The 15000-nt window shown below is 43.4% G+C and overlaps 1 protein-coding gene across 1 annotated transcript in view; it reads right to left on the bottom strand.

The window, feature by feature from the left end:
- sim2 (SIM bHLH transcription factor 2) overlaps positions 1-15000 on the bottom strand; it is a 22264-nt gene that overhangs the window by 1360 nt on the left and 5904 nt on the right. The window contains exons 4-9 of the mRNA XM_077241927.1: positions 13667-13775; positions 13027-13112; positions 8195-8394; positions 3698-3804; positions 3391-3538; positions 2825-3312 (exon numbers count right to left, since the gene is read on the bottom strand). Coding sequence (XP_077098042.1) covers positions 2825-3312; positions 3391-3538; positions 3698-3804; positions 8195-8394; positions 13027-13112; positions 13667-13775 — 1138 coding nt within the window. The remainder of the gene's footprint in view (positions 1-2824; positions 3313-3390; positions 3539-3697; positions 3805-8194; positions 8395-13026; positions 13113-13666; positions 13776-15000) is intronic.

Below are 15000 nucleotides of genomic sequence, written 5' to 3'. Positions count from 1 at the left end.
TCACTTTCTGTGAGTCTAGTCCATTAATGGCCTCAGAACGATTCAATTCGTTTCACAATGAAATTCGTTATTAAAGGTGACATTTTATTAAAGGCCTCTTTTCACAAGAGGTAATACAAATCTAATGAGCCTCCAGAATGTGTGCAAAATAACAGATCATTTATTATAGCTTTTCAAATTCGCCCATTTTTGGATGTGAACAATAATGCGCCATTTTTGTGTGTGTCTCTTTAAAAGCAAATGAGCTGCAGCTCCGCCTCCGTTCAGAAGAGGGCGGAGTCTTTACACGAGCTTCAGAAACTCCAGCAATAACAAAACAGGCCAATCTCACTCATCCAGAATCCCAGAATAACCAGTAGCGAGTGCAGCCTTACGGAGAGATTCAGGAAGAGTTTCTGAATGTTAGTGGACACATTTATGTAGTTGTTGTGGAGATACACTGATCATCTCATCATCATGTTGAACTTCTACACAAGTGTCCACAGTTCCTGAGGTGTTTATAAGACAGCGGTGACATGTTCTGGTCAATAGTGTTCAGTGCTCGTCTGTGCTCAACGACAGAACAGTTTCAGGCTTTGCTGGATCTTCTGCCGTTGCGTTAGAACTGGTCACTGTTGGCGCTCGAGAAACCGAATGTCGGCTGGTGTGTGTAAACGTGCAGATTAAGAGCCGGTAATATTATAAACGTGCAGATTAAGAGCCGGTAATATTATAAACGTGCAGATTAAGAGCCGGTAATATTATAAACGTGCAGATTAAGAGCCGGTAATATTATAAACGTGCAGATTAAGAGCCGGTAATATTATAAACGTGCAGATTAAGGGCCGGTAATATTATAAACGTGCAGATTTAGAGCCGGTAATATTATAAACGTGCAGATTAAGGGCCGGTAATATTATAAACGTGCAGATTAAGAGCCGGTAATATTATAAACGTGCAGATTAAGAGCCGGTAATATTATAAACGTGCAGATTAAGGGCCGGTAATATTATAAACGTGCAGATTAAGGGCCGGTAATATTATAAACGTGCAGATTAAGGGCCGGTAATATTATAAACGTGCAGATTAAGGGCCGGTAATATTATAAACGTGCAGATTAAGGGCCGGTAATATTATAAACGTGCAGATTAAGAGCCGGTAATATTATAAACGTGCAGATTAAGAGCCGGTAATATTATAAACGTGCAGATTAAGAGCCGGTAATATTATAAACGTGCAGATTAAGAGCCGGTAATATTATAAACGTGCAGATTAAGGGCCGGTAATATTATAAACGTGCAGATTAAGAGCCGGTAATATTATAAACGTGCAGATTAAGGGCCGGTAATATTATAAACGTGCAGATTAAGGGCCGGTAATATTATAAACGTGCAGATTAAGAGCCGGTAATATTATAAACGTACAGATTAAGGGCCGGTAATATTATAAACGTGCAGATTAAGAGCCGGTAATATTATAACGTGCAGATTAAGAGCCGGTAATATTATAAACGTGCAGATTAAGAGCCGGTAATATTATAAACGTGCAGATTAAGAGCCGGTAATATTATAAACGTGCAGATTAAGAGCCGGTAATATTATAAACGTGCAGATTAAGGGCTGGTAATATTATAAACGTGCAGATTAAGAGCCGGTAATATTATAAACGTGCAGATTAAGAGCCGGTAATATTATAAACGTACAGATTAAGGGCCGGTAATATTATAAACGTGCAGATTAAGGGCCGGTAATATTATAATAAGATCCTCTTCATACGTCAGAAGGAGAGCGAAATCTGATTGGCTTATTTTTCGACATGCTTGCAGAGAAAGTCTCAACAGAACAAAGTTACTGGGTTTCACTTTTCACGTTTTCTGGGTTGGTAGAAGCACCGGTAACTCGATTATAGCCCTTACACATGGGAAAAGTCAGATTTCCATGATATGTCCCCTTTAATTCACACATGTAACTGATTTCATGTTTTGGTATTATATTGTATAATAGTTTAGAAGTTCCTTTGGTTTTTAGCTTTCTTATTTGGGGTTTAAAAGACATTTAACTCTTTCCACACCATTGACAGAATATTCTCATTCTTATTTCTAATTTTTAAGCATTGTTGACGCACATGTAGTCTTTGACAAAAATGTAATTTTCTCAGCTTTTGTTGAGAACAAAAACAAAAAAAAACTGCTGGTGGGGAAAGAGTTAATATTCAGTGATATTACTGATCTGACTGCACTGACATTATCAGATGAGAACAGAACCTGAACCGATCTGAATAATTACTGTCTTTTAGAGCAGAATCTGAATTTGTCTCATATTTGATGTTTGCATCATTGATTCTGATATTTTACCCTGTTCATTTCTGTGAAGCTGCTTTGAAACAATCTGTACTGTATAAATGCTATAGAAATATTGATCTATGATTCAAAAATGAATCTATTATAAATCAACAGAATCGATGCATCGAGCAAACATAGAATTAACTCTTTCCTCACCAGCGTTTTTTAAAAAGGTTTCCAGCCACCGACAGTACCCTAAATCAACATGTGCGTCAGCAATGCTTCTATCGCTCGCTTCTGCTGCTTCTTCACCTGTGTTTTGATCCAGAGGTTCAGTACTCAGAGGATGCGTAAAAGCGCCCCCTACAGTAAAACAGGGGGAAATCCCATCAATGTTGAGGAAAGAGTTAAATTTAATCGCTATTAGCAATTAACAGCCCTACTATGTGTCCATCTGTTGGATCTGAAGTCAGAGAGAGAGTGTGTGTGTGTGTGTGTGTGTGTGTCTGTGTGTGTGTGTGTGTGTGTGTGTGTGTGAGAGAGAGAGTGTGTGTGTGTAGGTACCAGAGAATGCGTTGCAGGCGGCAGGAGTTTGCAGGTGCGCCGCAGGTTTATTAGCGCAGCTCCAGGGCGACTGCAGTGAGGAGAGGACGGGTCGTCTGGAGGAGATCGGGGTTACTGGTGCTTTCCGACAGTCGCTGGAGGCCTGCGTCTGCGCGTGTGTGTGTATGTATGCGTAGGACAGAGGCAGCGTGTGAGACGGCTCCTGGACGTGCATCAGTGAGACGGGGCTCTGCTGGCAGCTCTTCCAGGACGGAGACTCCAGCGAGGTCTGGAAACCACAAGCACTCAAGGTCACGTTCCCAGGAGAGTCTGTCAGCACCTTCACCTGCGAATACGGACATGCTCTGGCTTTGCTTTTGAGTTTGGCTGCTTTGGCTTTCAGCTGTTTGCGTGAGTCCTGAGGAGCTGCAAGACAGTTCTTATAGAATAGAGACGGTCTGGATCTGCTCTGGTCCTGAGAGAGCTGCATCTCTTTATATTCCACATCCCTGTGGAGAGAGAGACACGGCATCAGAGCGAGCGGTTCTGGCTCACTACTGCTGTGAGGAAGGTCAAAGGTCACTCACGTGAGGACGTAGTTGACGCTGACGATGCAGTGTGGTCGAGACGAGCGGCTGTTGTGGACGATGGTGGCGCAGCTCTGCACCCAGACCCAGCCGCCGTGTTTCGACAGCAGACGGTAGTACTTTGTGGTGACCTGCCCCTTCACCAGCACTGAGACACACACACACACACACACACACACACACACACACACACAAAGCTTCACTAAGGTTTCCATGCAAACGCTGCTTAGACTTGTCAGTAGAACAAACACATTCATGCTGTGGCTGTAGATGATCTACAGAGGAAAGTGTGTGTGAAGCGACTCACGTAGATGATGTGCGTATCGCAGCTGGAAGACGTCACAGCAGTGGACGTGATGGTAGAGAGTCTTCTCAATAAGATCCTGCGGCTCATAACCGGTTAACTCCGCCACCCTGACACACACACACACATTTAGATGAAAGAGACTCCTTCTGCTTCTACCAATGGGTTTAAATGGTTAAAAATCACAGCTGATGTTTCTTCCTGTTGGTTCCAGACTGTAAGTATGATTGGTGCATTCAAGTCCTCCTGGGAAGTTTGTATTTACAAGTTGAAAAGTTAGAAATTCAATGTCAAGTCACTTTGATTGGAAGAAGATTGCGATGTAACATTTCTACAAAAAATCATCAAGATTTTTTAACTCTACTTCTAAAAAATTATGAATACATGTTTTGTTTTTATTCATTTTAAGGAGATGATGTATCGTTATATATTATTTTGTACATGCAATTTAGCTAGTTTTATTGTAATTTGAAAAATTATTTTAATTAATTTCAACAAATTGACCATTGATACAGAAGCTGTTTCTCACAGATGTGCGTTCACTGCTACATGAGGCTTTTCCTCAGTGTTTCTGTCTCGTTTTACAGCACAAAAGCAAAATGACTGCAGATGTTAAATCTTGTTTACTAAAAAACTGATCAAAATTAAATGACGTGCTTAAAACAAGTACAAATATCTGCCAGAAAAATAATCTTAATTTTAAGGGGAAACAATATTATTTTTCTGACCCCATTGGCAGAACTCACTTCATTTTCATAAAACAAGACTTAATATCTTCACTCATTTTGCTTCTCCAGTAAATGATACATTATATTGCTGATGTTGGACGAGGAGCTCTCAGTCTCCGCTGTAATTTATCCCAAATCTTTTCTATCAGGTTGAGTTCAGGACTCTGTGCCAGTCCAGTTCCTCCACACTAAACTCCTCATCCATGTTTTTATGGTCCTGCTTTGTGCACTGGAGCACAGTCATGCTGGAGCATTAAGAGTTCCTTTCACTGGAACTAAAAACACCATAATCCCAGAACCCCACACCATAACCCCCCCCCCTCCACCAAACAACCCCACACCATAACCCCCCCTCCACCGAACAACCCCACACCATAATCCCCCCTCCACCAAACAACCCCACACCATAATCCCCCCTCCACCAAACAACCCCACACCATAATCCCCCCTCCACCGAACAACCCCACACCATAATCCCCCCTCCACCGAACAACCCCACACCATAATCCCCCCTCCTCCAAACAACCCCACACCATAATCCCCCCCTCCACTGAACAACCCCACACCATAATCCCCCCTCCACCAAACAACCCCACACCTTAATCCCCCCTCCACCAAACAACCCCACACCATAATCCCCCTCCACCAAACAACCCAACACCATAACCCCCCTCCACCAAACAACTCCACACCATAATCCCCCTCCACCAAACAACTCCACACCATAATCCTCCCTTCACCAAACAACCCCACACCATAATCCCACCTCCACCAAACAACCCCACACCATAATCCCACCTCCACCAAACAACCCCACACCATAATCCCCCCTCCACCAAACAACCCCACACCATAATCCCACCTCCACCAAACAACCCCACACCATAATCCCACCTCCACCAAACAACCCCACACCATAACCCCCCCCTCCACCATACAACCTCACACCATAATCCTCCCTTCACCAAACAACCCCACACCATAACCCCCCCTCCACCAAACAACCCCACACCATAACCCCCCCCCCTCCACTGAACAACCCCACACCATAATCCCCCCCTCCACTGAACAACCCCACACCATAATCCCCCCTCCACCGAACAACCCCACACCTTAATCCCCCCTCCACCAAACAACCCCACACCATAATCCCCCTCCACCAAACAACCCCACACCATAACCCCCCTCCACCAAACAACTCCACACCATAATCCCCCTCCACCAAACAACTCCACACCATAATCCTCCCTTCACCAAATAACCCCACACCATAATCCCACCTCCACCAAACAACCCCACACCATAATCCCACCTCCACCAAACAACCCCACACCATAATCCCCCCTCCACCAAACAACCCCACACCATAATCCCACCTCCACCAAACAACCCCACACCATAATCCCCCCTCCACCAAACAACCCCACACCATAATCCCCCCTCCACCAAACAACCCCACACCATTTTTTTTTTTTTTTTTTTTTTTATTAAACCTTTATTTAACCAGGGAAATAAACACATTGAGATAAATATCTCATTTACAAGTGTGCCCTGGCCAAAATAGCAGCACACAATATACATAACTACATAAAACAGATTTCACAACACACACATATATAAAAATAAAACAAGATTAAACGTTAAGAGCAAGTGCAGACAGATTTGAATAATTTGTTTAAATCTAACTTGAACACATGTACTGAAATAAGTTCATCAAGTTTCAATGAACTTTGGATCTCATTCCAAGCAGCTGATGCACTATAAATAAAAGCAGTTTTTCCAAACTCTGTCTTCATTAAAGGAACATTTAACAGAATATATCTACTTGAACGTAGATTTATCCCTTGACTATTAAAAGTTAATAAGCTATTGATATATTGAGGAAGCTGGCCGACTAATGCCTTGTATACAAGTATGAGCCAGTGTTTGTACCTTCTTATGTGAAGTAAAGGCCAACCTACCATTTCATACAGTGCACAGTGGTGAGTGTGATATTTTGTGCAAGTTATAAATCTTAGAGCAGAGTGATAAACAGAATCTACTGATTGTAAGAGAGCTTTAGTGGTATTTCTGTAAGAAAAACATCTCCATAATCTAAGATAGGTAAAAAGGTAGATTCCACCAACTTTCTCTTGGCTGACTGTGAGAAACATGCACTGTTCCGAAAATAAAAGCCCAGCTGTAACCTTAACTTAGACAACAGTTGTTTAACATGTAACTTAAATGATAAGTCCTCTTCCAACACAAACCCTAGGTATTTATAAGAGGAGACCAATTCTATAGAGTTACCCTGCAAAGTGTAAATAGGTGGTGGAGAAGAATCAGTCTTATGTTTCCTAGAAAAGACCATGTATTTTGTTTTCTTATCATTTAGGACTAATTTTAAAGAAGATAGGTTACGCTGAACTAATTCAAATGCTTCCTGCAACTTTAAAATGCAATTTTCAATAGAAGATGCAAAACAATATAAAATGGTATCATCGGCATATAAATGGATACTTGTATCTGATAGATTAGCACCAAGGTTGTTAATATATAATGTAAACAACAGGGGACCCAAAATGGACCCCTGTGGCATACCAGATTCAATGGTGAGCCTATCAGAAAGAGACCCCTTAATTTGCACTCTTTGACACCTATTATTTAAATAATTCCTGACCCAGCCTAATGCGGTTTCAGAGAGACCGATACAATGTAAACGCGACAAAAGGATACCATGATTGACCGTATCAAAAGCTTTAGTCAAATCAATAAACATTGCAGCACATGATCTTCCAGTATCTAGGGCGCAGGTAATGTCATTTAAGACTTTCATAGTAGCAGTTACTGTACTATGATTTTTTCTAAAACCGGACTGAAACCTAGATAAAATACTATTGTTAGTTAAAAATTCCTTTAGCTGTTCAGTGACAATAGATTCTAAAATTTTAGCCACAGCTGATAGCTTCGAAATCGGTCTCTAATTATTTAGAATGGTTGGATCACCGCCTTTCAGCAGGGGTACAACCATAATCCCCCCTCCACCAAACAACCCCACACCATAATCCCACCTCCACCAAACAACCCCACACCATAATCCCACCTCCTGTCTGTCGATATTGACTATTCAAAAAGTTGGCGACTTCTCCGCACTGTGAGCCTCAGCATGCGCTGATCGCGTTCTGTGATTTTACATGGCCTACCACTTCGTGGCTGAGTTGCTGTTGTTCTCAATTGCTTCCACTTTGTTATAATACCACTAACAGTTGACCATGGAATATTTTGTAGTGAGGAAATTACACGAATGGACTTATTGCACAGGTGGCAACCGATCACGGTCCCACGCTTGAGTTCACTGACCCATTCTTTCACAGATGTCTGTAGAAGCGTCTGCATGCCTAGTGCTTGATTTATACAACTGTGGCCATGGAAGTGATTGGAACACCTGAATTCAATGATTTGGAGGACTTTCCCAGTACTTTTGGCAATATAGAGTATCTTTATTTTAAAATGTTTCAATATTTCTGCTGGAAAAGACAGAAACACTGAGGAAGAGCCTGATGTTCGCAGTGTTCGACAGGTAAATAAAATTTTTCCGACATGACTTGAATGCACCATATTAGCTGCGGAAGTGAAAGTTGATCGCTGCACTGTGAGAGAGTGCGTGTGTGTGTGTGTGTGTGTGTGTGTGTGTGTGTGTGTGTGCATGTGTGCGCGTGTGTGTGTGTGTGTGTGTGTGTGTGTGTGTGTGTGCGCTGTGAGAGACAGTGTTCAGAGTTCAGCCGAATCTCACCTGCTGTCCAGGAAGATGAGTTTGAGATCAAGACTCGCGCGGAACATGAACATGTTGCTGTGGAGTTTGATCTCAGTCACACCGCTAGGAGGAAGAGACTGACCGACGGCCACCAGACCCACGATCTGATAGCAGGACTCATACAGAGACATGTCCATCACGAACTGACGGAGCTTCAAGTACCCGCTGCAGTGAATCACCTGTGAGCATCAGACTGGTTCAGTGTTTTATGTCGGGAAACAGTTCAGCAGAGCGTGTGTGTGTGTGTGTGGAGGTGATAGTAACTGTAAGTGTTTTTGTATCTTTTTCTTATTTTATTTTAGCGCAGTTGTAGTTACTAGGAAACATTGTTTGTTTACTGTGCTGTTACTGTATGGGTAAACAGTTTTGATAGTGAGGCGTGTCCAGCTGTATTCAATCAAGACATTTCAGGTGGGTATAAAATCAAGTAGTATACCGCAGCAGCGGACTCGGCAGCCCTCGTGTGAAGACTCCACCTGCGCGACTCCACCGAGCAAGGACACCGGCAAGGCACCTTGAGTATTTTCTTGTTTTTTCTACACAACTTCTTTTCATCTTTCTGTTTGTGACCTCTCTTCACTATGTGCTTCCAAATCCCTACTATTACTAACACATAAAAAATCAAATGTCACACGGAGGACGCTGTACAATCCTAACAACCTGCGTACCTTTCCAGTGGGTACTTTTTAGTACTCTTCTAGTACTTTAATCTCTTTTCCTATCGATCTCTGGAATTGCCAGTCCGCTGTATACAAAGGTGATTTCATTACATCTATTTCTAGTCATTCAGGTCTCAGCCAATTGGCCCTGACTGAGACCTGGGTCGGACCTCTGGGATACTGTCAGACCTGCTGCCCTCTCCACTAACTTCACTTTCTCACATACCCCTCGCCTGACCGGAAGGGGTGGAGGTACTGGTCTGCTCATCTCCAACGATTGGAAATGTTATCCTTTACTACCTCTGTGTGACAACAGCTCATTTGAATCACATTCAATTACTATCACCAGTCCTATTAAAATACATTTTGTAGTTGTTTATCGTCCCCCAGATCAGCTTGGGAGTTTCTTGGAGGAGTTGGATGTGTTACTCTCATCCTTCCCTGAAGATGGTACTCCTCTGGTAGTTGTTGGAGACTTCATCCACCTAGAAAAACCTCAGGCTGCTGATTTCCACACTCCGCTTGTCTTATTGCCTCGAGTTGAGTATCTCCTGTCGCTACTTACAAATCAGGTAACCTATTGGACCTTATTTACACGAACTACTGCTCCCCTGACCATACACTGGTCACTCCGCTGCACACCTCAGATCACTTCCTCCTCACTCTCAAACTCAACCTGCCTCAGAACACAACACACACTCCTCCACAGGTCTCCTTTCGGGTTAAACCTACACTCACTCTCACCCTCTCGCCTATCCTCTTTGGTCTCATCCACACTACCTCCACCTGATCAGCTCTCAACACTAGATACTAACAGTGCAACTGATACTCTATTCTCCACTCTAACATCATGCTTGGACAACTTTTGCCCCCTTTCCTCCAGGCCAGCCCGCGCCACCCCCTCTGTCCCCTGGTTATCTGATGTTCTAATCTCTGGGCTGCAAAGAGGTAGTGGCGCAAATCGAAAGATCCTACTGACCTTGGTCTTTATCAATCCCTCCTCTCTTTCTTCTCTGCTAGTGTCTCTACAACTAAAATGACTTACTATCACAACAAAATTATCAATTCTTCTGACTCGCACGCTTTTCAAAACTTTCTCCTCTCTTCTTAACCCTCCTCCTCCTTCATCAACCCTAACAGCTGATGATTTTGCAACATTCTTCATAAATGAAACCACCACCATCAGCAGCCAAATCTCCACACCACAAACTGACACACACATCTTAACAGCAAACACACACTCTCTTCCTTCTCTCCACTCTCAGAGTCAGAAGTCTCCAAACTCATTCTTTCCAATCACCCTACTACCTCTCCGCTTGATCCTATTTCCACTCATCTACTTCAAGCCATTTCTTCCTCAGTTGTACCTGCACTCACTTGTATCATCAACACCTCTCTTCACACTGGTATCTTTCCCACGGCAGAGGATCTGCTAACCCCACTACTTAAGAAACCCACTCTGAATCCAGCACATCTGGAAAATTACAGACCGGTATCCCTTCCATTCATTGCTAAAACACGTGAACGAGTCGTGTTCAATTAAGTCTCTACTTTTCTCACACAGATCAACACAAAGTCTGGTTTCAGAAGCGTCACTCAACTGAGACGGCCCTGCTCTTGGTTACTGAAGCTCTGAGACTGGCAAGAGCAGCTTCCAAATCCTCAGTTTTCATCTTGCTGGATCTGCTGCTGCTTTTGACACAATTACCACCAGATCCTCCTGTCAACCCTAATGATACACTGACGAAACACAACTCTTTCTCTCACTCCAGCCGGATGATCCGACGGAAGCTGCTCGCAGCTTGCCTGACAGACTTGTCTGGCTGGATGAAGGATCACGACCTTCAACTAAACCTGGTGAAGACAGAACTGCTTGTGGTGTCGGCCAACCCAACACTTCATCACAACTTCTCTATTCAGCTGGGTTCATCATCCATAACTCCATCCATGTAAGCTAGGAACCTTGGAGTTGTGATTGATAATCAGTTGAACTTACAGACCTGCAGATTTGCCTTATACAGCATCAGGAGGATTAGGAGCTACACAACTCCTTGTCCAAGCTCTTGTTTTGTCCAGAGTGGACTATTGTAATGCTCTCTACTCTAGCATCACTGTCAAACCTCTGATCCACTGTCAAACTGATCCAAATACTGCATCAAGAGTGTCTTTATCGAGCTGAAGAGACACATCACTCCTCTCCTCATAAAGCTGCACTGGTTCCCAGCAGCCACTCGCATCAGATTCAAGGCACTGATGTTTTTCTGCAGATCAACCACTGGCTCTGCTCCCTATACCTAAACTCTCTACTTCAGTCCCATGTGCCTACAGAAGCTTGTGTTCTGCAAGTGCACAACGCCTCGTGGTGCATCATCCCAAAGAGACACAGAATCACTTTCACAGACCTTCACCTTGACTGTTCCCAGCAGGAGGAATGAGCTGCTGAACTCAAGTCTATAGACATATTGAAAAAACGTCTGAAGACGCATCTTTATCATCAAACACTTGATTCATACACCTCGTAAAGTCCTCGTCGTCGGTTAGGAACCTGGGTGTGTGTGTGTGTGTAAGTGTGCTCTTTGATCATTTGAAAGATGTCGTTTCAAGTGCTTAGTATCTGTAAAACTGCATTTTTCCATCTTAAAAATATATCTAAATTACGTCATATTCTCTCAATGGCAAATGTGGAACAATTAGTTCATGCGTTCATGACATCAAGGCTAGATTATTGTAATGCTATTATGGGTGGTTGCCCTGCATGCTTAATAAACAAACTACAGCTGGTCCAAAACGCAGCCGCTAGAGTTCTTACTAGAACCAGGAAGTATGACCATATTAGCCCGATTCTGTCAACACTGCATTGGCTCCCTATTAAACATTGTATACATTTTAAAATATTGCTGATTACTTACAAAGCACTAAATGGTTTAGCTCCCCAGTACTTGAGCGAGCTCTTAACGCATTATAGTCCTTCATGTCTATTGCGATCTCAAAACTCCGGCCAGTTGATAATACCTAGAATATCTAAATCGACTGCTGGCGGTAGATCCTTGTCCTATTTAGCACCAAAACTTTGGAACAATCTTCCTAACATTGTCCGGGAAGCAGACACAGTCTGTCACTTCAAATCTAGACTAAAAACACATCTCTTTGGCTTAGCATACACATGACACATTATAGACTTCAATAATTCAATGTTAGGCTGCATAGTTTAGATCAGCCGGAACAGGGAACCCTTCTCATAAATCCTGATGTACTTGGTACGCTAATACTAGTCTCTCTGTTTATCGCTGTTTAGCGCCTGGACACGACGACAACGCAGTCCTGAAGTGTCACTAGTCTCTCCCCTGTGAGGCCCTCCTTCCCTTTACCTCTGTACAGATAAAACGTTGTCAAAAAAATTCCAGTTCACGTGGCTACGCGGAAGCGATACATAATCCTGTATTATAATTTTTTAAGGCCAGATAAGTAATTTGTTGAGGTCTATTTGTAAAGAAAGACTACACGCCTGCGCACAAATATATTCAAACGCGCATACCTATAGACTCAACACATAATATGCATGTGCACACCATCAGCATTTTCACAGGTATGTGTGTGTGTGTGTGTGTGAGTGAGTGTGTGAGACTAAAGAGAGTGGTCTGTAAGAACACACAAACTCTTACACACTCACTAACACACGCACTAACACACACACGTCTATGTCCTGCGCCTCTAAATCCAGTGCCTGATTTATTCTTCACTTGACATAAACCACTTGTTTATTGCCAATGTAAATGTTAAACAAATCTCCACAGCTTGATTTATGAAAGCTTATAGTCGAGCCGGTGCAGGGAGATGGGTGTGTGTGTCGGCCGCGAGCTGTCATGCATTCATGATGTATGAAACACACACGAGTCTTTGCTACATTTAATCAGATCAGTTCATCAGTTCATGCAGCAGAGTCTCGATCAGACGCTGCTAAACGACAGTAAAATGGCAGATGAATGTTAAATGCTCGATGTGAACGAGCTCTTGACAAACGCTTTTGCTTTGCTTTCATAATGACATTTGCAATGCAAAACTCGGGCTTGAGAAGAAAATTACGCAGAATATAATTTTACTGGCCCAAATGGAAACATGTGCGGGTGTTTCATGATGTAGAGACGAACTCACCTTATACCCGCCACACGTGAGTCCTGCGTTCCTCTTCGCCAACACACACTTCATCCGCAGGAAGAACGAGCGCTCCAGCTCAAACTCTGGAACACACACCCGAAGAGCCTTGTGAGAAATATAAAGCATTGCATTCCGTGTGTGTGTGTGTGTGTCTGTGCGCCAGTCTGTGTGTGTGTGCGTGAGTGTGTGTGTGTGTGTGCGTGTGTGTGTGTGTCTGTTTGTGTGTGTGTGTGTGTGCATGAGAGAGTGTGTGTGTGTGTGTGTGTGTGGCCTGGTAAACCCTACCTTATGGGGACAAAATGTCCCCATAAGGATGGCAAACTCTGAAATCCTTGTTCGTGTGGGGACATTTTTTGATCCCCATGAGGAAAACAGCTTATAAATCATACTAAGTGATGTTTTTTATAATGTAAAAATGCAGAAAGTTTTCTGTGATGAGTAGGTTTAGGGGTAGGGTTAGTGTAAGGGAATAGAATATACAGTTTGTACAGTATAAAAATCATTATGTCTATGGAAAGTCCCCATAAAACATGGAAACACTACGTGTGTGTGTGTGTGTGTGTGTGTGTGTGTGTGTGTGTGTGTGTGTGTGTGTGTGTGTGTGTGTGTGTGTGTGTGTGAGTGTGTGTGTGTGTACCCTGCAGGAAGTGTGGGTGTAGTGGTGGGTGAGCGCTCAGCACTGCGCTCATCTCATCATGGTCTGACGGGTGGATGTACTCAAAGATGCTGTTACCAGTAAGTTCCACCTACAAGAGATCATAAATCATCATTCAGTCATTTTAAGGTGTGTTTCTCTTGAAGAGAAACCAGTCAATATACTGGAAAAAACGCCACTGAGATTAAGACTGAGAGTGTGTGTCATTTAAGAAGATTATATCAACCCACAAACATGCCTATTGTGAATTCTGTGTGTGCATGCGTGCGTGTGTGTGTGTGTGTGTGTGTGTGTGTGTCAGGCTGAAGCTAAGCTCCTGTTTGTCTGAAATTGATCTGTGTGCATCTCAAAGACACAATCTGATTCCCGCTGCAGAAAGTTCATGTATAAAAACATGATTTGCATGTGAAAACAAAAGCCGATTCTATCTAGGACTTTGATCTGTTTCAGTGTGTAAATTAGAAGGGCACATCAGACACAGGGAAGGTCACTTCTCAGCACTTCAGCGACAAATTACTTTCTCTGCAGCTGCGCAGAGACGCTAATCTGCTCTTTGTAGTGCGGCGGCGCGCAGAGGAATGTGCACTTTACTAAACACACTGCGTGTGTGTGTTCGAACATGAGTCTGAACATGATGATCCACATGAGCTTCAGTGTTCTGTGGTGTAGCCTCAGTCTCTCTCTCTCTCTCACTCTCACTCTCTCTCTCTCTCTCACCCCCCCCTCCAGCAGTAACAGCACATTTGAATGCTCAGGCTCACACACAGGTGTTCCCACATTAACAGCTTCATTTGCCTCTTCTCTGCGGAAGATGCTGCTTTGACTAGGCATTTAAAACAGCGTTGTCCCTTTAACTCACCCGTGATGGGTTCACGATTATCAAGGTCATTGCCGTCAGTTTACCCGTCAGTTTACCGTCAGTTTACCGGTCAGTTTACCGGTCAGTTTACCGGTCAGTTTACCGGTCAGTTTACCGTCAGGTTACCGTCAGTTCACCCGTCAGTTTACTGTCAGGTTACCGTCAGTTCACCCGTCAGTTTACCGTCAGTTTACCGTCAGTTTACCGTCAGGTTACCGTCAGTTCACCCGTCAGTTTACTGTCAGGTTACCGTCAGTTCACCCGTCAGTTTACCGTCAGTTTACCGTCAGTTTACCCTCAGTTTACCATCAGTTTACCCTCAGTTTACCCGTCAGTTTACTATCAGGTTACCGTCAGTTTACCGTCAGTTTACCCGTCAGTTTACCCGTCAGGTTACCGTCAGTTTACCCATTAGTTTACCCATTAGGTCACCCGTCAGTTCACCCGTCAGTTCACC

This window comes from Siphateles boraxobius, unplaced genomic scaffold (assembly GCF_051911475.1).
Source record: "Siphateles boraxobius isolate OS27281-9 unplaced genomic scaffold, OSU_SipBor_1 248, whole genome shotgun sequence".
NCBI classification, from domain to species: domain Eukaryota; kingdom Metazoa; phylum Chordata; class Actinopteri; order Cypriniformes; family Leuciscidae; genus Siphateles; species Siphateles boraxobius.
The sequence above is the reverse complement of the archived record's forward strand: the minus strand, read 5'-3'. Positions and strand labels throughout refer to the sequence as shown.